Raw genomic sequence first — 23,507 nt, forward strand, 5'->3', positions numbered from 1 at the left:
TTCTTTTTGTCGCGCAGAATTTGTTTCACAAGTATAAATATATTGGATAGTGGTATATACGTATTTTTTTTGTAATATAACTCAGGATTATTTTGTTGTTTAAGGCCTTTAACCCTTTCACTACTATTGACAATTACATTTGTCATTTCCATTTCAAATTTAGAGGCTGGCATTGTGTGATTATGTTTCACTGCTGTTGGTAGCAAAAGACGTCCAAACCGCTTTGACGAGGGAGCTTGTAGTGATTGAATGATCATAATAATATTTTTGTCTCATTCTCTGAAGATTACATGACTGGGTCTCGATTTCCGATCATATAATCACATTTGGGACATCTCTAGTAGCAATTAATAATGTTTTTTTAATGAACAATTAATTGCCAATATAACTCTGAAACCTGGCAACGAGAACATTTTGAAAATAATAGAGGTTAAACCTTAACCAAAAACAAGCATTATCTTCCAAAAAATTGGATTTGGACGGAGGTGACGAGGAACTCTTTGTGTATGCAGATACATATGTAAACGAATGCGTGCATGCATGTAAGTGAAGCATGTGAGCCGTGCATTTGTGGGTTATGAAAATCAAAGGGGTCAGTCCATTGGGATGATGACACCCAAGGGTGTGACGGTGAAACACACTTAGCTTGTCTCTATTCCAATGGGTGGAAAATGTAAAAAAAAAAAGAGAGAGAATAAAATAAATATAAAATAAAGAACATGATCAGTTTAGTGGCCTACATTTAGGATACGATGATCCTATTTGATGTTATGGGATTTGGAGGTGGGTCAGAGGATTTTAGATTAACAGTTTTCTTTTTTGTGTGCATGTGTTATTATTATTCCTTTTCAGTTCAGTGTGTTTGTAAAAGTTAAACTTAGATTAGCTGAAAAATTGGGTCATAATAACCCACAAATCATTTTCCTACACCATTCCAGTATTCAAGTACATTTCGGCTTGAAAATCCTTTCTGATTTACTGCTATATATGTATGCATCAGCTGTAGGTAATAATCGATCAAATACACTTGTAAAATAATTCTGGTTAGTGAAAGATTTGATCGGCATACATTACTCGAATCACGTTAAGAGAGAAGCCTGCTTACCAAGTGGTTGCCAGTCCAGTTTCTCATTAACATTTATCACCAAAGGTCAAGTTCTGCGTCATACGGTTTGTGTGCCCATCGCTATCGCAGGTTAAGTTTTGCATGTGTGCCCGTCTCTGCAAACACTATTTAAAGAAGTTCACGATTCCAGATTAATCTGGTGACGTGCCAAGGTGTTTCGTTTTCCTTCTTCAACAAGACTCAATAGCCCATTTCACAAATCAATGGTACATTTTTGACTTTTTTTTAAAACACATGAGAAGCACTAAAACATGGTTTAAGGTAAAATGGCTGCAAAATTGTAGTAAAAATAGCTTTCGCCAGGAGTCGGAGCTAGATCTTCAGACAGCTGTTAATGTTGACCAAGAGAACAAATTTACGTCCATGTGTTCGTTTTCCATACCGTTTATCCTCATGGGCGCAAGGGGGTGCTGGAGCCTATCCCAGCCAATTGTGGGCATTAGGCAGGGGACACCCTGAATTGGTTGGCAGCCAATCGTAGGCCACAAGAAGACAAACAACCGGTGATAGCTACGGATAATCGGGAGCTTCCCAATAATCCCAGTATGCATGTTTTTGCGATGTGGGAGGAATCCAGAGTACCTGGAGGGCATCCACAGAGATCATGCAAACTCCACACAAGTGGGAACTGAAGCTTTGAGCTCAAATTTGTGAACGTACTAGAATTAAAGTCAATTCAATCAGAACTGCATGCTTCAGTATATTGCCTCTGTGGAACTTCAATATTAATATTGTTTATTTATTAATGAATCTTTTTTGTTTTTCAATCTGCTCTCCTTTACCGTAAGAATTACATCAATTTGAATTTTTCCAACCAATTAATTATAATTAGGCAGGGATTTTATCTTCCTTCCAAGGTGAGAGAAAAAAACCTTTTGCTGTTGAGAAAATCCAATTCGTAATACCAGTATTTGTGGAAATTCACCTACACTTTATTTATGCAAATGTGTGTTATGAATATAGATATTTCTTATAATCACATTCATTCTTTCATTGCTTTAGAATAATGTCTATCTGAAGATAGGTCATTTATCTATTATTTAGATTGTAGTCAGGAAGTGTGTGGAATTTACAATTCTTTGTTGCCTGTGGAGGTAAAACATGATTTATTTACTTTTTCTTACATAACTAATGAAATTAGGTAGGAGGGCCCCAAAAGGAAGGAATGTTTGCTTTGTTTCAGATTGTTGAGATAGGCAAGGGAAGATTGCATGTTTTGTTCTTAACTCATCCCTTTTGGTAAGGCTTTCTACAGGACATGTTTTGAGGGACACCCACTGATTCATTTGCACATACTAGTCTTAAAAGTTGATGTAATTTGGAGCGGTCTCTTTCTCCAATGCCACTGAAACGCAGACATAGAGGGAGTCCCAGACTGGTCTGTATTGTCTAAATGTTCTCTCTTTTTGTTGTTTTAATTTGTGTTACTGTTCTGTAGCTTCTTCTGTCCACTTGAGAGAATTAAAGAATTTGCAATTAGAGGATGCCGGCCTGCATGCAAAAAATAGCTTCTTCCATAGCTACCATTTACGATGGGTTAATCCAGAGACAGCACTCAAGAATTACTCGCATGCTGGACGAGTGGTTAGCACATTGACCCCAAAGTTCTGAGATTGAGGGTTCAATATCAGGTCCGGACCTTCATGTGGTGAGTTTGCATGTTCTCCTTGGGCTTGAATGGGAAAATTCCGGGGAATCCAGTTTCCTCTCACATGCCAAAAACATGAAGGGTGGGCTGTTTGAACACTCTAAATATCCCCTGGGTATGAGTGAGAGTGTAAATGGATGTCCATCTCCTTGTGCCCTGCGATTGGCTGTCCACCAATTCAGGGTGTCGCCGGCCTTGTGCCCATAGTTGGCTGGGATTGGCTCAAGCACCCCCTGTGACCCTTATAAGCACAAGTGGTATGGAAAATGGATGAATGAATGAAATAAAGATGTTTTATGGATTCTCTAGAGGCAGTATGCACAAGACATGTGAGTCTGGACAGACAAGCAAAAAGCCCTACCTCTTCACCTACAAAGTCTCGCTGAAAACCAGCTGATTTTTTCATTGAAAAAACCCAAAACCTTCATGTAGTTACAAACTGACTTTTGACAGGACACACCATCCCCAACTGAAAACTGTTCGAGGGAGTTAATTTTCATACCACACACTCCCAAGTAATGTCTCTTTAAAAAATGTCATATTGTATCACTTCCCCCACCCTCCCTCCTGGGCAAAAATACAAAAAGAGCACGAGGTGAGCATGCCTTTTTGTGGCTCATACTCATATGCCACCGTATAAACTTTTGCATCATGTGTAATATGTAACATTAATGTGAAATATTGTGATAGATTTTTTTTTTTTAGTAGTAGTAGTACTCTATCAAAAGCCAACATTAGGACATTAGAGAATCTACTGATCTACGATTGAGCCCCTTCTGATCCCATGTTTGGACAAGTACAAAGTGGGCAAGCAGATTAATAACAGGATGCAAATGCAACAGATTACTGTAAATTTGTCAAACTGCTGTTGGATGGGACGCATAGATTAAAAATGATCCCGTAGCTCTTACAGTAAAGTGGACCATACAGTAGTTCGGTTGTAAATATTAAAAGCAAATGAAGCAGTTTAGTCCAATTGCAAAGTTGCCTTAAAGGGTTTCAATAATTTGCATATTATAATCAAACCTGGAATATTGATGAGGGCAAAGAAATGTAATTTTAATTTAAGTCGTTGCTAATATTTTGCATTTACAATTGTACATTGATAATTATTTGCGAATATTAAAGTGTCTATGTTAGGAATGAAATTATAAATCATATTAGTATAACCCTTACTTTGTAAGAAGTGAAACATCATCCCGATTCTTTATGAGTTCTGACTATCAGGTTTGTTAAATGAGAAAAAATGCTTTCCCAAGTCTGCTTTGCCTAACGTTACCCAATTGGTGATCTAGGCCAGTAAATGTTTGTTCAATCCCAACTTCAAGTGATTTATGGAGCGACTGACATTCTCACTGATGGGTGCTTACAGCCTGCGGAGGTCTAGTCAGGTAATCAGGCTCGGGGGTCAAATGTTACTGTACGTCATTCAGCTGTCCCAACAAGGATTATCAATATTCAGGGTGGATGGCTTGAGTGGGTAGATTACTAACTGGTTGGAGTCAGGGTGAACCCCTGTGAATATTTTACACATCCCTAGATCTGGAAGGAGGAAGTCTAAAATTGTTTGAAAATTTTGGCCTTATGGGGAAATACAATGAATTAAATAAATAGCGCTTAATTGGGATGGATTCTCAAGGTTGTAATTAAGCATAATAGCACAAGATCTTTCAAGAAAGCACAGGGAAACAATTAAATCAGGTCATTCTAATGCATGGCGGCCCAGCGGTGTGTGAGTGGTTAGCACGTCGGCCTCACGTCGGCTGGAGCCTAACCCAGCTGTCATCGAGCGAAATGCAGACTACACCCTAGACTGGTCACCAGTCAGCCGAGGGGCACATCAAAAGTGGGGAAACTAAATATTTATTTTTTATATTTTAATCTTTTAATAAAAAAGGAAAAACGGTAAATATATTCATTCATCTTCCATACCGCCCATCCTACAAAATGTTGCGGGAGCCTAACCCAGCTGTTTTCGGGCGAAAGACAGACTACACCCTAGACTGGTCGCCAGTCAGTCTAGGGCGCACAGAGAGACAGACAACCACTCATTTGCACAATCACATTGCCATCGGGTGGCTTTTTTCTCAATTTAAGAGTTTTAAAAATCATTTCAGGGTAAATAAATGGGAAAATATTCATTTCAATTTTAATATCTAATGTTTTTAAGATTTAAAAACATATTCCTTTTCCTATTTCTTTTACATTTAAAAAGGAAACCAACATTTCACTCATTAAAAAAATCAAAGTGCAAAAAAGGAAGTTTTATGTATTCATTTTAGCTTTTAAAAAAAGCTTTTTTAACTGCTCATTTTGTAAATTGACACATTTCCTGGATGATATAATCAGGTACAGCATTCAGGTGGAGAGCAAGCAAGAGTGTGTTTAAGATGCCCACCTTCCATGAAAAAAAATAAATACTTGTACTATACTTGAACTACAGGAACAATAATGCAATGGACTACGGCAATTGTTAAACCCACTGTGGACAGAAAGAACATTATTGTCAGCATATTTCCGACATTTCTTGATCCGAGATGTGAAATTAATCAATAGGGTAAACGCACAGCTTGCAAACACAAAATAAATAAATAAAATTGAGTGCCACATGCAGTCAGTCCCTATTTGGATTTAACTTTGGAGCCAAACTGCATTTAAGAGCGAAAAGTGGGTTTAGGTTTTCTGCAGTTTCTCAGAAGAGTCTGGGTGCATTTTGGTGACATGCCCACTGGGTTTTTGGAAAAGCATGTCAACTCAATTGTTTGACAAAGATGTCAGAAAATAAAAAAAACACAAAAGGTTGAGGAAAGTACAAAAGGTACTTCACTCCAGTGGAAAAAGCACCGTCTTTGTTCCAACAACCTCAAACAAAAAGAGACAATATTGTTTCAGACAGGAGACCGAGGCAATCAAATCATGCACTGCGGTGTGCTTCTTGAGGAGCGGTAGACAAAATAATTGAGGTTAGTCCTAGCTTGTACATTTGCACAAAAAAATAGATGTTGGTATGAAAAGAAATGTTTACGCTTCCTACTCAATCTCCAGGGGTTCATGCAGGAATGAATCTTAGGCATTTGCTATGTTATTATTATTATTATTACTACTAAATGATTTGTCCCAACATAATGATAATAGTAAAGTTGAATTCTATTTTTATGACTGCTGCACTTCCTAATGGTTGGCATTTTTTATTGAGTACCGTAGGTATGCTAATTTAAGTGTCATGTTTGTGAAATATAAAGGTTGATTATTTATTCATTTCCTCACAATGGCCACAGGGGGTGCTTGAGCCTATTCCAGCTGAATTCGGGCACGAGACAGGGGAAAACCCTGGAGACGGACGACCATTAACGCTTAAACTCATACGTAAGGGCAATTTAGAGTGTTCAACCAGACTATGTTGCATGTTTTTGGAATGTGGGAGGAAACTGGAGCACCCGGAGAAAACCTACACAAGTTCAGGTAGTGTGGAGCGCTGGACTGCCTCTAAAACCTGACTTCAAAGGACACAAATGAAACATTATGACGAGAGAATCACATTGATTCAGGGATCAGACCTGGAGGTGGGGCTAGTTTGAAAGCGCCTCCTGGTCTGGATTGCAAAGTCGGGTAAGGGAATGAAGGATTGTCCTCCATCCTATTGACTCCGCACCACAGAGCCCGGCAAAGGTAGGAAGGTCCAACGGTCATCATTAGGAGCTAACATTTGGAAGGAAAAATTTCACCTCGCTGGCAGGGAAGCTAGCTAGTACGCAAGGTTGAAATGTTCCATCAAGATATAGTAAGGCTCAGTTCCACTGAGAGCTTTGGTTCTGTTACACCTTCTCATGAGATGCATTTCTATTCCACTCAGGAGTTGGTCAGAGCAGGGTTACTTTCGTGGCACACATTGCTTAGTCAAATTCCAACCTCGTGGAGTTTAATAATTAAAGTTTACAAAAAATAAAAGTGTAAAAATGAAAATGTCTTAGAATTTAGCATCAGCCAAGTAGAAAGATATTAAATTTAAGTATGGGAGTTAATTAGCAGTCTTTTTTAATGCAGTGAAGATATTTAGAGCCCCTTAAAGAAGGTAATACGCTGAAAAAGTTGTGTATCTAAACCTTAACTTTTTTTTCTTTTCATGTATGAAGAAATATACTCTATGACTGTTTTCTCGGGGGACCTAAGAATGTTTAGATGTCAAACAATCTCTTTTGTCTGTCTATGTTAATAACTTGGCTGAAGTGGTTAGCACAAGTCTGTCTATAAGAAAAATGTCAAAATAAAAGAAACAATTCAGGTTGAAAAATGTCTTTCCAAATTTTTGTGCAAAACAACATTTAAGGTGACTTATTTATTATATTTTATTTTTTAAAAATGCAGACTTGTGATATTTCGTACCGGATGATACAAATTAATGACAAAATTACATTTGAAATTCTGTTTTTTGTTTTTGTTTCGAGGAACCCTTAAAAGCTCAGACTTTTTATTTGCTTACAATTATTTAATGGTTTGTGCTTTGAAGGGTTAAAATAATACACAGAAAAGCAACTTCTTGCATCATTTATTTAAACCAGTACGCTACACAAACTCCCCCGCACACTTGAGCAGATCAAGGCTTTTCCACCCACAGTGGTAGTAGGCCCACAGGATGATGAAGGCTTGGACCCAATGTACCATCTTATATCTTCAGATCAAATGGCTGACCTCCCAGCCTTCAACAGAAACACTGCCCAGTACTATTCCGCTAAAAGCCCAGCTAGAGGCGCTTCTCCAAAACAGATGCTGAATTCACATGGCTCTAATGATCCCTTCCCCAAAGGGCCCCCTTTTGCCTGTCCCATTTCTCAGCTGTTCTCTATAGATTTCTTTTTCATGATTATTTCTGCTGGCATTGAATGGTGGGGAACAAGAAACATGTTAATATAGAAGTTGGCTTGGATTAATTGGGCAAATTTGCGGAGAAAATGACTTTTATTTTATCTTATTTTTAAATACTGCCTTCAGAATCATTGGGGAAGTCTATTGTGCAATGCCGAAGTCAAAGCTGAGTTTCCATTAAAGTCCGTGCAGTGGGCGGACACTGCCATTCCTTTCCAAAAGATATCTCTGGGCGGGAAAGATAGCTGGGTGGTGCAAAGGAGCGAAGTGGAAGTTTAATTTCCCCCAAAATGATGCCAATAAAGATGAAGTAGGTGGTCTTAGTACTTGAACAAATTGACAGAAACACATGTCCAGAAGATAGATGACAACATCGTCACAGCCATCAAATAAGGAAATCATATTGACAGTGTCAATGTGCACAAAACAAATTCGTACAAAAAAGGAAACAGTGGTCACAACTCCCCATCACCAAGGTCCTTGGCTTTGCTGAAAATCACTCACAAAATTGCCCCCAACTGCCCCTACAGTGCCTCCTAAGATTATACAATGCCTCTTAATTCTGACAAAGCGGACTTGGATTTTTTAAAAATAGAATAACCTTATCTGATGAATGATTGTGTGCTTTTGATACAGCTCGAAAAAAAACAATGACGACGAAACTTATTTTTTCCCATTGCGCTTATTTGACTAGTTGAATATGTGCAACTTTCCAATTCTGTACGGGTGAAGCTAGTTTGGAAGAGTTACTGCATATACTCTATTTAACGGATTAATGTCAGCCCAAAAATATTTATTTTCAAAAATTGTATATGACAAGCACAACATTTCATCATTTTCTTCCTTTACTTTCTGCCTATTTCTCTGCCTCAAGTCCTGCTTTAAAATATGCATGATTCGTAGTTGGTGTAACAGCTGTCAAGTCGGGGTGATCAAACTAATCAAAGTAAATCCTTAGGAGAAACATGGAGGATAAACAAGTGATTAGAGGGACAAGCTTGTGATTGTCTGGAGGAGAGACAGAGCAGCAACTTAGAGCTAGCCAGTAGAGTTTATTTTGCAACAACATAATCCATGATTGTGAGCCCCTACAGCACTCCATTCATCATCTGAACCCCAGACTGCACAAACTCAGTGTAAGAAAAGTTGTGCTTTCGCCTGTATGCATTCACAAAAGAAATGTTGGAAATAAGGAGAAATAGCAGCATGGGTATGCGAATGAATTGATGTTGAGATTCCGTATCATTGAGCGGAAATTATTTTCTCACCAATTCTCTTTTGTCAGTTGAGGCAAAATTTCTGGGCAGTCTAAGGGGAAACAACACACGAAATCATTAATAATGGCAACTGATTTGAGGTCGCTCAAAGTCAACTGTGAGGAGCGCCAACTCACCTGCAGTTCTAAAGAAACAACTGTGATTGGAAAGGAAAGGGAGGGGGCATCTTTGGAAAGATTTTCTTTTACATTTGGGTTAAGATTTTTTTCTCAAATATCTGTATTATTTTATAAATATAGTCATAGCAGGGTGTCATAATACACCAGCTCCATTAGCTCTGTGATTTTAAATACCGTATTTACTCGCATATTGGCCGCCTCTGCGTATAAGCCGTACACTTAAAATTGACCTAAAAATTGTTGAATTTTACAATTTGTCTCATATAAGTAGCACCATGTTTCACAATTTCACCTCCATATTCATGGATTTGATAGGGAGAATAAATGTGTTGCTTTGAAGGGTAAATCTTGAGAAAAATGATCGCACGTGGTATTTCTGAGATACCATATGAATCGAAAGGATCATTTGCTGGATTGCACACTTCGAAAGGGTGTTGCCTGCACGTGGACGAAGTTAAAAAGGAAGTCACGTGAGCATCACAACCAGTCTGAGTCTCTGGATGCTATAAAAGCATGAGATACACAATACACAGGTATCAAGGTTGATGTTTTAACAATCGACCGACCGCAAGAACTTCGATCAGCCTTAATAATTAGTGCGGTATGCAGACATGGTAAAAACGAAGACATATAAAGGCAGTTAGATCATGCTTAACTACCAGCAAAAGATAACATGGCAGCGCCATGAGTGAGCAATGGCAAGCACAAGTAAGTGAGTTTCTTGAATTTCATTCGTAGACATAAGAAAAAATTTGGTTCAGCATTTTATCTGTTTAGCTTTTCTCTATTTTGAAATAAGGGACCACATTATGTCTTGTGTTAAGGTGTTTCGTCCCTTTAACCCTGCAGTTCCGTGCATCTCAAGTCTAATTTGTGCACATATAAGCCGTACAATTGATTCAGTCATAATTTTTTAGTTACAAATATGGCTTGTACGCGAGAAAATACGGTCTGTTTCATTTTAGTCTTATTGGAAGTTGAAGGGAAGAATTAAACCACTGATTAAAAGGATCATGCAAAATATAATGACATTTTTTTTATCACTGCAATGTATGGCGTATGGACTGAGCAATGACAGATAATAGACAAAGTAGATCGCCTGAGAAATTTCATTGTCTGTTAGCTTCCTTCAGGCCTGAACAATGTCTCGTTTGTACTGGGACATCTCAATGTGCCCACCGCAATACTCACTCTTTTTTGAACATGCATATCTGACTCTTTTAGCAATCATTAGCCTTTCATCAAGAAATTAAGTGTGGTGCCGAGAGCTTTGTCAAAGAAACGAGTTGTCACAGCTGCTCGAAAATGTTGATCCTTTAATGTTGGACGTAAAGACACTTGCTGAAACTATGCTTGAATTCGGCAGGATTGTTGGCAATCAGACTTAGTTGCCGCCCCTTCGAACACAGTGGTGAATGAGTGAGGCTGAATTTTAGCTTCTTGCGCGAGCCATATTCAAGGATGTCACAATCTTTTGGTCCAGGCCAGTGCAAACATGGTAGAGGGTCATAGCTTGGACACCAAGTATAAATGGAGTGGAAATCTAAGAAGTAAACCGAGACTGATATATTTGAACAGTTCATTCATTCTGGGTCAACCTTATCGCATATCCTTTGCACAGGTTGTAAAGACTGAAAGATAAAAATCAGAGCCAATCAAAATCGAATTGGCATACTTTGATGTAATTCCACAAATCTGAGGTTGATCAAATGTGCGGCCAGGCAGAACACCAGTATCTACAATGCACACTGAACACGCTTCAATAATCTTTCTGTGCAAGTCTAAAATAGGAATTGATCCAATACTGGACTGGGAAATTCTCACAGCTTTTTGACAAGGATCATGAAACATTTTCCCAAGTTCAAAGCAACATGAGGGAAGAATACAGAAATGAAAACATCACCTCTCCTTCTGTTGATATTCAGAGTCTTGGAGGCAGGTCTCTAAGTGAATACTGCGACACATTCATATGACCCTGTCAGTAGCATACCTCTGGGACATGCAGCCATTGCTAGAGGATGGTGGATAAAATGTGCACGAGGAAATGTGGACGGGCTGCGAGCAAATGGCAAAGCAATGGATTCTGCCTTCCCAATGTTCGATACATTCATCAATTCGAAACCGAAATCAAGAAAAGAAATGTGACGGGAAATCATTAAAGTAGAAAATACAAGGATTCAAATTACTTGCTCCAGGCAACATGTGATTGCTTTGGTGGCAGCAGGGTCCAGAAAATAGTTGGATGTACATAGTGAGCAGCCTCTGCAGGCTGCGAACTGCTAATTACTTATTAATGAGAGCATGAAAAAAGGTTTACACCGTAAACACCGGTGATTGGGCCGAGTGAGCAAACTGGTGAAAATAATCAGGGTGGAGGAAGAATTACCGTTCGGCGAGTCTGCATGTTTGTATAGATAAATAGACTGAATGTTTCGTGATGTTCAATTTTGGTGTTAGTCATCTTCTCGAATGGCAGTACAAAATCATATCATTCAGCTCCCAGTATCTTATATACAGTCATACGATAATCACTCAAATTTCGCTCGATGATGTAGACCAGACATGGCAGCAATAATAAAAACAAAAGGCTAAATAGGATCACCCATATTATTACTACCATACTAAATGTTTTCGCACATATACTTAAATACAAGTACAGTTGTACCTCATCATACGACCGCTCGTCATACAACATTCTTGTCTTATGACGGAAATTTCGATCGAATAATTCGCCCAAGATACGATCAAAATTTTGTGAAGCGAGCATGCCAGGTGGCCATGGTACTGTCTTTTTTGCATCTCTTTTGTGTATAAAATATATCTACTACCACTGGGCGGACTTTGCTTTTCCCCACCCGCCCACTTTTTCCCATACGTTGGTCCACATTTACATACCAGGTAAACAATACAATGGATCAGCAGAGTTTTGCAAAGAAAATAATTTGTTTTTACTTCATTTCTATGGGAAACGCTCATTTGAGTTACGAGAAAATCGACACACAAGCTCAGTCCCGGAACGCATTATCCTCGCATCTCGAGGTACCACTGTACACAAGTACAATTATCAAGAGGTGTTTGTTAAATAATATAGTTATACGCAAATAAAAAGACTAATTCATTAATATCTAAATATAATCTATACATAAAAAAGGGCGGCCCGGCAGCTTAGTGGTTGGCACGTTGGCCTCACTGTAGGGGACCTGTGTTCAAATACAGGTTGGTCCACCTGTGTGGAGTTTGCATGTTCTCCCTTGGCCTGTGTGGGTTGCCAATTCTGGCCACCGATTCAGGGTTTTCCATTTTTCTCTGCCCACTCTTTACACATGCAACACACCACACATCGTTCCCTCCATCCTAACGCCCAAGTGGCCTTTAAATGGCCTGACTAATAATCAGCGCACAGGAAGGCTATATTTGGTTGGAGGAGGAAATACAGGAGTAAGAGCGAGAGGCGCGGGCCAAAGTTGCCAAATACTTGACCGGCAGGGGGCCAAAAACAGCAACATTTCGCCAAATATTCGACCGATGCACTAACCAAAACCACAGGGCCGTGATATGAAAACTATGCTGGAAAATATACATAAAAACACCAATACATTCAAGATATTTCACACGAAAATTAAGGAAAAAGCTTATGAGCTCCAGTGATTTTTTTACTTCTGTATTTTACCCTGTTACTCCACCCAGACTGTTTTGTCCAATGATGGAACGATTTGTGTTTGTTATCAAATCCTGGGACAGTTGTTAAAATTGCAATGTGAAAGGGAACCACAGCAAACCAAAAAAGACATTGTATTTTGGAAATTGAACTGCGGATGTTACTGGTGGAAATACGCAGTGAGTCAGACTTGGAGGTCATGTTGTACTAATGCTCAAATAAGGATTTTCGCTTAGGAAGTGATTTGTAACTTTTTATTGCTTCCATTCATTCATTCCTTTTCTGGTCTGTGTATTCACACAAAGGGTGCTGGAGGTTAACCCGGCCAACTATGTGCAATAGGCTTGGGGGACACCCTGAATTGGCTGCCAGACAATCGTAGGGCACAAGGAGACAAACAAACATTCGTGCTGACATGCTATAAACATAGGGACAATTTAGAGAGTCCAATCCTCCTACCATTCATATTTTTGGGAAGTGAAAAAAACTGGAGCACATGGAGAAAACTCGCATAGGTACTTGGAGAACATGCACTCTCCGCACAGGAAGGTCAGAACGCACCGGAACACTCGGTCTCAAAACTGCAAAGCGGACCTGATACTCTCATCCCCACCGTGCTCCACTCATCATTTGTTTTAGTAGCTAAATAAAACAAAACTGGTTACAACTCCAGATCATTCCCAGGTCATCATTATTACATTATGGACATGGGAAAATTGTACATCAACAAAATACTGTCGCTATCATTAAACATTAAAAACAACTAGTGTGGGAGCAGCCGAGTAAGTGCCACCACATGCGTCCTGGCTCATGACTATCTCAAAAGCCACCATTCACTTTTGATTTGGTGTTTCATCTTCATCAGTGTGGCATTTTGTGTCATTCATGTCTACAAGGAGCTCTAGTGAAATAATCATTGGCAACAGAAATCCTTGAATTAGCTTTAAATGTATGTTTTTGAAATATGTAAGGAAAACATTTTTTCTCGACCTCTTTATCTAATCAATTCATACTAAAGTCTGATTAATGTAGAGCTCACTTAACGAAAAACCTTCATAGTATTGCCTGATACACTCTAGCACAGGAAGAATTACCTTGTACCTTCAGTAGTCCAATATTAGCTATTCATTTGAATTCATCAGAAAACCCCTCCCCTCCCTAGGGTGACTCTGTGAAAACATGTTGAATTGTTTAGTCAGAAATTACAGTACAGCTGGGGAAATTTATCGTTTGAAAAGCCAGTTAATTTGTTCAGGAGGAAATTGTGTTTTCATTTGCATGTCGAATGAGGAATAGCTTAGGGAACCCTTCCCAACCTGTTACGCCATTCTCTCCGAGGCTAATGAGGCACGGAGTGGGGAATTACAGATTCCGCTGGGAGCCTTTAGCATGACAAACATGCTGTGACTTTACAGTTGGCACGGAGCAGGTCCGAGCATGTAATGAATTGGAGTGTCACTATGCTGAATGTGTACAAACATGCCTGCAAATGTGGGTGGATGTGTGGGCAGTTTTCTGTTCAGATGGAGTAGTTACATTTATTTAGATGAGATCAAATTAATATAATTAGCCAGTAAGCCAAAGAGAAAATTACTAATGAAATGGCCTTTTGTCCAACTGTGCTAGTAGTATTCCAGTGTAGGTGATGGCAAGGGATTCATATGTGATCATACCTTTTTTTATATTATAGGTTTGACTACAAAACTATCACTGAATGGAAAATATCTTGGATACATTTCTTAGGTGAGGAACAAATACATACTATTTCACAACTAGAAGGTTCCGATACCTCGTCCCGCTCAACTTGTTGCCCAAAGCAGTGTTTCCCAACCTTTTTTGAGATGAGAGATCAAATAAACCCCAAAAAGTATTCCAGTGGCGTGAGTGGTTAGCGCAACAGCCTCGCAGCTCTGTGGTTCTAGGTTGAAATCCAGGTCATGTCCATCTGTGCGGAGTATGCATGTTCTCGCCAGGCCTGCATGGGTTTCCTTCGGGTACTCCAGTTTCCTCCCATGTTCCAAAAACATGCATGGTACTGAGATTGAACACTATATCGCCCCTAGGTGTGAGTGTGAGAGATAATCGTTGTCCGATTCAGGGTGTCCCCCGCCTCAGGCCCGGATTGGATTGGAAAACTTCATTCATACCGACTCCATTTCAACAAAAGCTGATGTCTGTGGACCCTGAACAACGTCCGCTTTGAGTGATGTAAAAATAAGTAATGTAACGTTTTTAAATCACATGATTTTATGACTTTGACATTCAATATTACTTAAATCTTTTAATATATAGGGCCCGGCGGCTTGAGTTGTTAGCGCATCAGCCTCACAGCTCTGGGGTCCTGATTTCAGATTCCAACTCGATCCACCTGTGTGGAGTTTGCATGTTCTCCTGCTTGGGTTTTACCGGGTACTCCGGTTTCCTCCCACATTCTAAAAACATGCATGCATTTCCCCTAAGTAGGAGTGTGAATGGCGGTCGGTCTCCTTGTGCCCTGCGATCAGCCGGGCGGGCATCGAGACACCTCTGGCCGGGGGTAAGATGGGATAGAATGGGGTAGATTGAGTGCATTGCGGTATTTTCCACAAATATCCATAATCAAAAAAATGTCATATAATTGAATACTCTTATTGTCATTATACAAGTATAATGAGATTTAAAGCTTTCACCACGTAGTGCATAAATAACAACAACAAACACATTCACACGCAGTGGGCAGGCACCACCCACTCAACTCAAAGAGGAAAGAAGACGGCGCCCCGAAGAAAAAGATGGCTAGGATTTTAAGGAGCAGCCTATTCTGTTAAATTTGTTATTCAATATGCTATGTATTACTAATACATGGACCCATAAGTAAAAAACAAACGATGTGCAAGTGGAGCAGGGCCAATAACCTTAACTAGGTCTTCCCTTCATAATATTAATTTATCACACGTAACACAGTGGAAGAGGAGGAGATGCATCAGTAGGAGTGAAGAGATAATTGGTTAGTGATGGGAGAGGGTCCAGACAACATACTGTAAATAGTTAATGATGTCTTCCCTGCTGGGAAAAACATGCTGCAGCAACTTGTAAAATACGACGTCCATGGTCAAACCCATGCAAGCTCCAATCTCATTAAATACAACGAATTGAAATCTTGTGAAAAAGGGAAAACTTAACAAACGACAACGCTGAAAGACATCATTGTAGAATCCACATCCGAAGATATTAGCTTTTGAACATGTATATATCATCAAGGGGATTTGAGCTACATGAGTTATAGTTGTTAGCTTTCTTTTTATACTTGCAAAATGACAAAAATGATGCAGTCAGTAGTTGTTCTTTGATGCGGACAGTCTGGGTTTGATTTCTTGCCTCTGGGTTCATTGCCTGTGAGAGTGGTTGTGTCTCTCTTTATGTCCTACGACCGACTGCCGAACAGTCCAAGGTGTAGTCTGCCTTTCACCCGAAGACAGTTGGGTTAGGCTCCAGCAACCCCTGCAACCCTTTTGAGAACGCTATATCGTGGTTCCCTGTTTCAAAACACAGTCGGAGTCATTTTCTTTACCATTCAGCTTTGTGTGATGAATGGTCGAATTCTGTCTGACAGCAGGGGCTGCTGAAATGCTCAGTGGTACCTATCTCTGTTTCTTTCCTAGAAATAGTATTTCCAAGTGCAAGTTCTGGCTGACATTACAGTGGAAGCCATCGGCCTTGTCCCAAAATAGAGTACTTTGGCCGGCGACGATGGCGGGAGGCCGTGGCGGAGCAAGATGGAAGTTGAGATATGATTTTAGTCCAGGCGGTGGGCTGACGTCATTGAACTTGTCCGAAAATAGAGCTCCCTGGTCGGCAAAATGACGGTTGGACGGCGCAGAGGAGCGAAGTGTTTAATTTCACAGCCAGCCGACCGGCAATGCATGTTCGCGGCGTCGACTGGTGATCTGGGGGTGCGTGCAGGGCGGCGTAGGCCGGCATTGCATGCTGGCGGTGCATGCGGGCGGTGTCGGCTTGCAATCCCGCGGGACATGCGGGGTGGCGTCGGCTAGCGATTCGGCGCCGCATGCTGGCGGCAAGCGAGGTCTGCCCCACAACCCGGCCCCGGCTGGAACAGGCAGCAAGTTTTTTGGAAGAGAATGCCTTCTCGGACATTCCTATTCCAATATGAACTGAAAATGCCAGGGTTCATACGGATCACATGTGTGGTGATGCTGCTGGCTGGCTTCATGGTAAAGCCAGCCATAATCAACAAGGTCCACTGTCCTTATGCTTAAAAAAAAACAAGAACAAACCCTGTTTGGACTGATTCGTTTATAACAGACTGGTGATTTGAGATCGTTTTGTTAGCTGACATGTTTCGTTCCCACGCTCAGGCAAATACAGTAATCCCTTAAATATCGCTGATAATGTAGATCACACAAAGCAAAAAAATCTCAATATGGCCATTTAAACTGTTAAATTTTGGTTTCATAGTTCATAGATTACATTAACATTTCTAAAACTAACAAAATTCAAATTAGTGTGTAAGTAAACAGTGCTTTAGATTTTGAGCATGGATGTCAGTTAAAACATTATTAAAAGTCGTCAAAGGTAATCATCTATGAATTCTTTTTAAAATTCGGCAACCAGCACTGCAGAAGGGCAAGTTAAATCCAAACAGGTAAAAACCAGTAGCGACAAATAAAATGGGTGAAAATCATAAAATGTTAATGTATGTTATGGATTAATGTTGTTAATATTGTTGTTTAAATTCAAAAATGTTGTGTTTATGAGAAGTGTTCATGTGTTTGTATTTTTGTGTGCTCTCTCTTTCTGTTACCTACATTAGCTTCCTCTCGTCCCTGCGTTTCAGCACGGATATTTTATATGCTTGTTATTTATTTCAAGACATTAATACATTATTTTCTTGTGATTTTCTCTCATTTTTTGTTTCTGTCATCTTTCGTACAAAATTGGGAGACTTTGACCAATTTTAAAGGGTCTAGTCTAGTTGGTAGTTGTGTAATGACCATGGAATGAATTAGAGAATTTACATATATAAAGTACTGCTCTACGTACTAAATTTTCAAGTTACGAAAAAAGTTCTGGAAGTAATTGATTTCGTAAGTAGAGGTACGACTGTACTTCACAGAATAGTATGCAATCTTCAAATACTTTGAAGTGTAATGTTTACGCTGCTAATGAGATAGTTTTGGTTGCATTTGAAGTCTTGGCTATCCTCAAGGGAAAAATGAAACATGATACAGACAAGAAAGCGTGAATGGAAAACACCTTACTTCAAGTCCCAGTGGATGGTGAACCCTACTACTAAATAGAGTTCATCGTTATTTAAGTGAGCGAAAACGCAATGAGGCTCTTTTGGCAGATTTCTTGCTCACCCAGGGTTGACAAATTGCAGAGGCCCCGTGTCACAGCACCACTTTGAGGATGTGAAAGGATTCATCTTTCATGATTTGGATCTCAGGCGTACAGGAAGCCCAATGGATGTATTACATATGCTATCATTTGCATCAAACAACACAAAGCAATTCAAGTCTTATTGAATCAATTTTCATACGAGAAAAGGCTCGATGGATCATTGACAGCAGCTTGGTGTTGAACCGCTTTATCTTCACTAGGGTCGCGAAGGGGGCTGGAGCCTATAACAGATCACAAGGAGACAGACAACCATTCACACTCATACTCAGGGGCAATTTCGAGTGTCCAATCAGCCTACATGCATGTTTTTGACGAGTGGGTGAAAACCAGAGTACCCACAGAAAACCCAGGTAGGCCCGGGAGAACAAACAACACACTCCACACAGGTGGACCGACCTGGATTTGAACCAGAACGCTGTGAGGCCGACGCGCGAACCACTCAGCCGGTATAGGCGCGAAAACCCAGTGTGGTATTAATACAAGGGGTGATCCTACTTCGCGGTTTTTTGATTATCGTAGTCTATTATCCGCAATATTACATGTACAAATACACACACATTCATTTATATATATGAAATAATATTGCCGATAATGTATATACTGACTATACTAGAGGTATGATTCTTTTCTTACTGGTATCTCTTAACTTGTTCACTACTATTTAGAGTCATTTAATCTTGGAAGGGTGGGATTCATAATAAACATGTTTCCCTGACATTGAATGCGATAATTATATTATGACAGCATCATTATGTTCACGTAACGTATGTGTCTAAATAAGTATTTTTCTTCTATTTTTGTATTTCTTCTCGTCGAGTTTTTGTCCTGCTCTAACTTTTTCCGTCTTTTCCAGCACCTGATGGCCGGAGCTGACCACCTGTTTTGCATTAGGAGTACTCAGTGTTTAAGGAGTCGTGTCACGACCAATGGCTGCCAGACTATTGTATTTTCCATACTGCCGTGTGTGCCCAATATTGCTCTCGAGTTTTCCTGCCTTCATTCAAATGCTTGTATATCTTCTTCTTGTGCTTATTTTGGTATTTTGCATTCCTTAGTTTACTCACCGACTCAGCCGTGCTGTTTTTATTGTACTTTATTATTGCGCATAGTTTTCACGACACCTTATAGTTGAATTTTCCACCAGTAAGTGCCTTTTCTATAGGATACTCGCCGACTACGTGGCGCTACCTTTGTTGTACTTTTCCATACTTATATTCCATAAATATTTTGGCATGCTCTTTGTGTTTAAATAAAGCTGTTTGTTAATTTGTAGGCCTTTTCTGTACCTCACTTTTTATGTTTAAATTAACCCATTTTAACCAAGGATCTTTATTTGAGGACATCCTGTACTTTTTAAAAAGAAATTATAAGTTACTTTTTCCCATGTTCTCAAAATGTAACAAAAAATCTCAATTGGCAACTTGGGTGTAAATCAAGGCATGTAGCACATACAAGCTTTTAATTTTATATGGAAAGTTACATTCTCATTTTCCTGTTCAAGAAAGTTTAAAAAAGGGTTACATTATAAAAAGGACTCTATGCAGCGGTCTACAGTTGTGTTACGTAACAATAATTTTAAAGGCTCTTTAAAAGGGATCTGAAAGATTTGATTTCTAAATAAATGACACATTTGACAATATATTCTTTACCGCATCAGTACCAACCAGTTCACTTTGTGATTTCATCATAAGAAAATCAGCTCTGAAAGGGTTGCTGGAGCCTATCCTAACCAAGTTTGGGTGAAAAGCAGACTACACCCTAGACTGGTCGCTAGTCAACCATAGGGCACACAGAGATAAAAAAAAAACAACCATTCGGACTCACAATCAGACCACCACCGGTGGGAATCGAGCCCGTGTTTTCCCGCACAGAACTGAAGCCAGTGAACCTCACCACCATGAGGTGGCCCCAGGTATAGGGCCATTTTCATCAAATACATTTATCTGTTTGAGCTGGGATTAAAAAGTAAAAGGAATGAACATCTTGGCTGCTCAGTATGTAAATGGGCCAAAAAAACAGATGTCAGGCAGTACACTTGTGGCGTCATGGCAACTTCGCCTCTGATCAAGTGCTGTGTGTCAAATCAAAAGCTTATCATACATACATATTCTAATCTCTCATGCCACACACTAATCCATTGCCCATTGCTGATAATTCAGATAAATCACAGAGAAAAAAACGGTCAAAAATCCATTTCCAGAACAGGTTATTCTTTGTAACATTTTTGGGCCCTATGCAGGGCACCAATGGCATCTTTTAAAAGCTGGTGCTAGTGATACTACTTTGCAGTTCATTGGTTACTTACTGCAAAATGGTCAACTCTGTGTCACATAATTGAAAGGGAAAATATGATTTCGTAACATTTCTCCTACTCATTTAGCTTTTGGAGTGAAAGTTAGATAACACTAATTAGGAAAATGGCACTAAGTAGAGTCTAACCCAAAATTTTATTTGAAGTATAAGTAGTTTTTCATCCATTAAAACTGTGGGTTGGACTAGTCTAGACTTAGTGTCACTTTTTTATGTGAAATGATTTAATGTCACAAATAAAGATCACAAAACATTAGATGTTTACTACTGTTGTCATATTTGCAACATTTCCTTCTTTGTTACACTAACCCAGGCCAGACCTTCACCGCTTCATGAAAATATAATTAACATTGTAACTCAAATGTGTGGCATTAAAATCTGTGTAGTCTTTGTTATATCTCACCTCCACAAATAGTGGAATTTCACTACCTGATTATTTTAGCACTGTCTCCAAGAGTCACAGCCATTATTCACTACATCCGTCATTCTCTCATACAACAACACCATTTCATATACAGTAATACCTCGATATATGAGCACCCCGACATACGAGCATTTCAAGATACGAGTAACATTTCGAGCAAATAATTATCTCTAGAAACGAGACAAATTATTCGAGATACGAGAAAGCCGCCAAGTTGGCTCCGTCGTCCATACGGCAAAGTTATTACACAAGTGATGCTACAGATGCTTCAAGTCTGTTTTCTTTCTTGGAGATGAGACATTAGAAAAAGCTGATTTCAGGTATAAAGGACACCAAAAGCACTTGTAAAGAGAAATTGGACTCAAGGACTTTTTTCAGTGAACCCTCTCTGATTAACCCACAGCATGCAAACCCTGATGAGACTCAAAATTGTTTTGAAACAGAAATATTATGCACATTGTTACTGTATATGAACTGCTTACCTGAGAGTGAAGATCTGCACTGAAGAAAGGGTAGACAAAGCTAAAAAAGCTGAAAGAGTTTCTCTCTGTCGGATGGGTTTGGAGGGCGTCATGACCAAAAAGTTGCCGTCCAGTTTGAGTTCCGATAATGGCTGAAAAAGCCTCACGCTCCCGATGCGTTGCATTGGTACGTGACCAGCAGAATAGCCTCGAGGACCATACTGCTCCGTGCGAATAGAACTGCCTCTTCGTGAGTCCTCAGCATTGCATTCCTCAGTGTTGGTAGTTTGAACTATGTAGTAAAGCTCCACAGGAGTTCCTTGGGCCTGTTCTGATACCTTCTGCCTACCAGGCCTGACAGTCGGAGGGCTGAACCAGCTAGCGAGAGGTTCCAGCTCAGCAACGCAAATACCCAGCTCCCCTTTCAGCCGACATGTCCCCCGCACCTCTTGAGTCTCATGGAAGGCGAACATTCGAATGCAGGGTAGCTTTTGGATCGCACTGTAATCATCCCAGTCCCTCCCTGCGATATAAAACAACACTTGGACTTTGGGCCAGCTGGGGTGGACCCTTTCATTAATGATGTAAGTATGAACCTTCCAGTTAAATGTGAAAAGCGGGGAGAGGGACGCAGATGTTGGACCTGATGATGAAGCGGGCATATCAAACGGCCCTGGTTGCGTCTGAAGCATCTCTAGTGGGACAGGCTGCTGCACAGACAGCGGCCCGTAGCTTGCATTGACAAAAGGCATTTGCCGAGCCTGGTGGATAAAGAAGGACTCCGTGCGAGCCTGCAGGCTAGAATTCCTCATTAAATCCTGGTTTGCCTCCTGTAGGAAGAAAGCTGACTCAGCATTAAGGATCCGGTAGCTGACAGGGAGATAGATTGGCACAGCGTTGTACCTCTGTAGGCCTTCCAGGATGGTCTTGGCGTCCACCACTAAAAGAAACGAAAGACAGAAACCAGAGACGTTATCTACTGCTCCATTGTTTCAATAAGTGGAAGAACACATGTATGTCTGTATTCTAGTGCTATATTTTCTTTTTATAGTTTGGTTTGCTCTGAAATGTACATGTCTTTATTTTTTTTCACTCTTACTGGCATGTTATGTTTTTTAGGCCATGATTATCTCAAACTCTGTTAATACCTAGCATTAATTGATTGTGTTGATTGTTTTCTGTTGTTCCCTATTTTATGATTACTTTAACGTATAATGTTTGTTCTTTGCTTTCGGATAACTTAAAAACGGTCCACCAAAAGTGCAATTTACACTCCAGTGTGACTTGAGTATTATTTTTCCTTTCAATGGCCATTCTTTGTCTAGCGGGACTAATACTCAGGTGTGACTACAGTCTTAAAAATACAATATATGTAACATCCATTGAAATGCCTTCAGAGTCATACCTTGAGATACGAGCTTAATGCATTCCGGGACCGAGGTCTTATGTCGATTTACTCGTATCTCAAGTCAATGTTTGCCATACAAATGAACTCAATACAAAATAATTTGTTCCCACTCTGAAAAAAAACTGGATATTACAATGGAAAACATTTCTATTGGTTGTAATTCAGCACCTGCTGACAGTGTAACAAATAACTAGTGGTAATGATGTTTAATACTAAAATGAAACATTATTGAGTACAATGCAGAGTGTGCGGAGCTGAGTGCAAGAGAGAAAGAGACTTGACGAGTGACTGGGCTTCTTTGATAGATCCTTTTCACCTTTCAGACACTCAAAGCGCTTTGAGACTAGGCTGGAGCTATTTATTTAAGTAATACATAATGAAGTAGTCTGTTAAATATTAAATGCATTGCAGAATAATTGTATAAAATACCAAACAAAGAAGAAAAGATCTGTGCTGGCAATTACTTTTTTTTCCAACTTTGGAGGAAATATTGAACTTTTAAAAGTTTCATCTCATTTTCTGAAATGCTTTATCCCTCAATGGGGTAACGGGGGGTGCTGGAGGCTATTCCAGCTGACTCCGGGCCAGAGGCGGGGGACACCCTGAATCCGTGGCCAGCTGATAACAGGGCACAAGAAGACAGACAATCATTCTCACACACACACACACACACACACACACACACACACACACACACTCATACCTACGGGCAATTTAGAGTTTCCAATCGGCCTACCATGGATGTTTTTGTGAAGTGGGAGGAAAATCAGAGTACCCAGAGGAATCCCTCGCAGGGCCAGGGAGAACATGCAA

The 23,507-nt window shown here is 39.9% G+C and overlaps 2 protein-coding genes and 1 long non-coding RNA gene across 5 annotated transcripts in view; 1 reads left to right on the forward strand and 2 right to left on the reverse strand.

The window, feature by feature from the left end:
• Positions 1 to 23,507, forward strand: part of naa25 (N-alpha-acetyltransferase 25, NatB auxiliary subunit) — a 154,492-nt gene that overhangs the window by 71,772 nt on the left and 59,213 nt on the right. The gene's annotated exons all lie outside the window — the stretch shown is intronic.
• LOC144210488 (uncharacterized) overlaps positions 1 to 23,507 on the reverse strand; it is a 120,034-nt gene that overhangs the window by 37,312 nt on the left and 59,215 nt on the right. The window lies entirely within an intron of this gene.
• The window catches only part of LOC144210954 (transmembrane protein 132C-like), a 96,992-nt gene that overhangs the window by 22,640 nt on the left and 50,845 nt on the right, over positions 1 to 23,507 (reverse strand). Inside the window, exon 3 of the mRNA XM_077737927.1 lies at positions 21,308 to 22,226. Coding sequence (XP_077594053.1) covers positions 21,308 to 22,226 — 919 coding nt within the window. The remainder of the gene's footprint in view (positions 1 to 21,307; positions 22,227 to 23,507) is intronic.

Source organism: Stigmatopora nigra, chromosome 17 (genome assembly GCF_051989575.1).
Source record: "Stigmatopora nigra isolate UIUO_SnigA chromosome 17, RoL_Snig_1.1, whole genome shotgun sequence".
NCBI classification, from domain to species: domain Eukaryota; kingdom Metazoa; phylum Chordata; class Actinopteri; order Syngnathiformes; family Syngnathidae; genus Stigmatopora; species Stigmatopora nigra.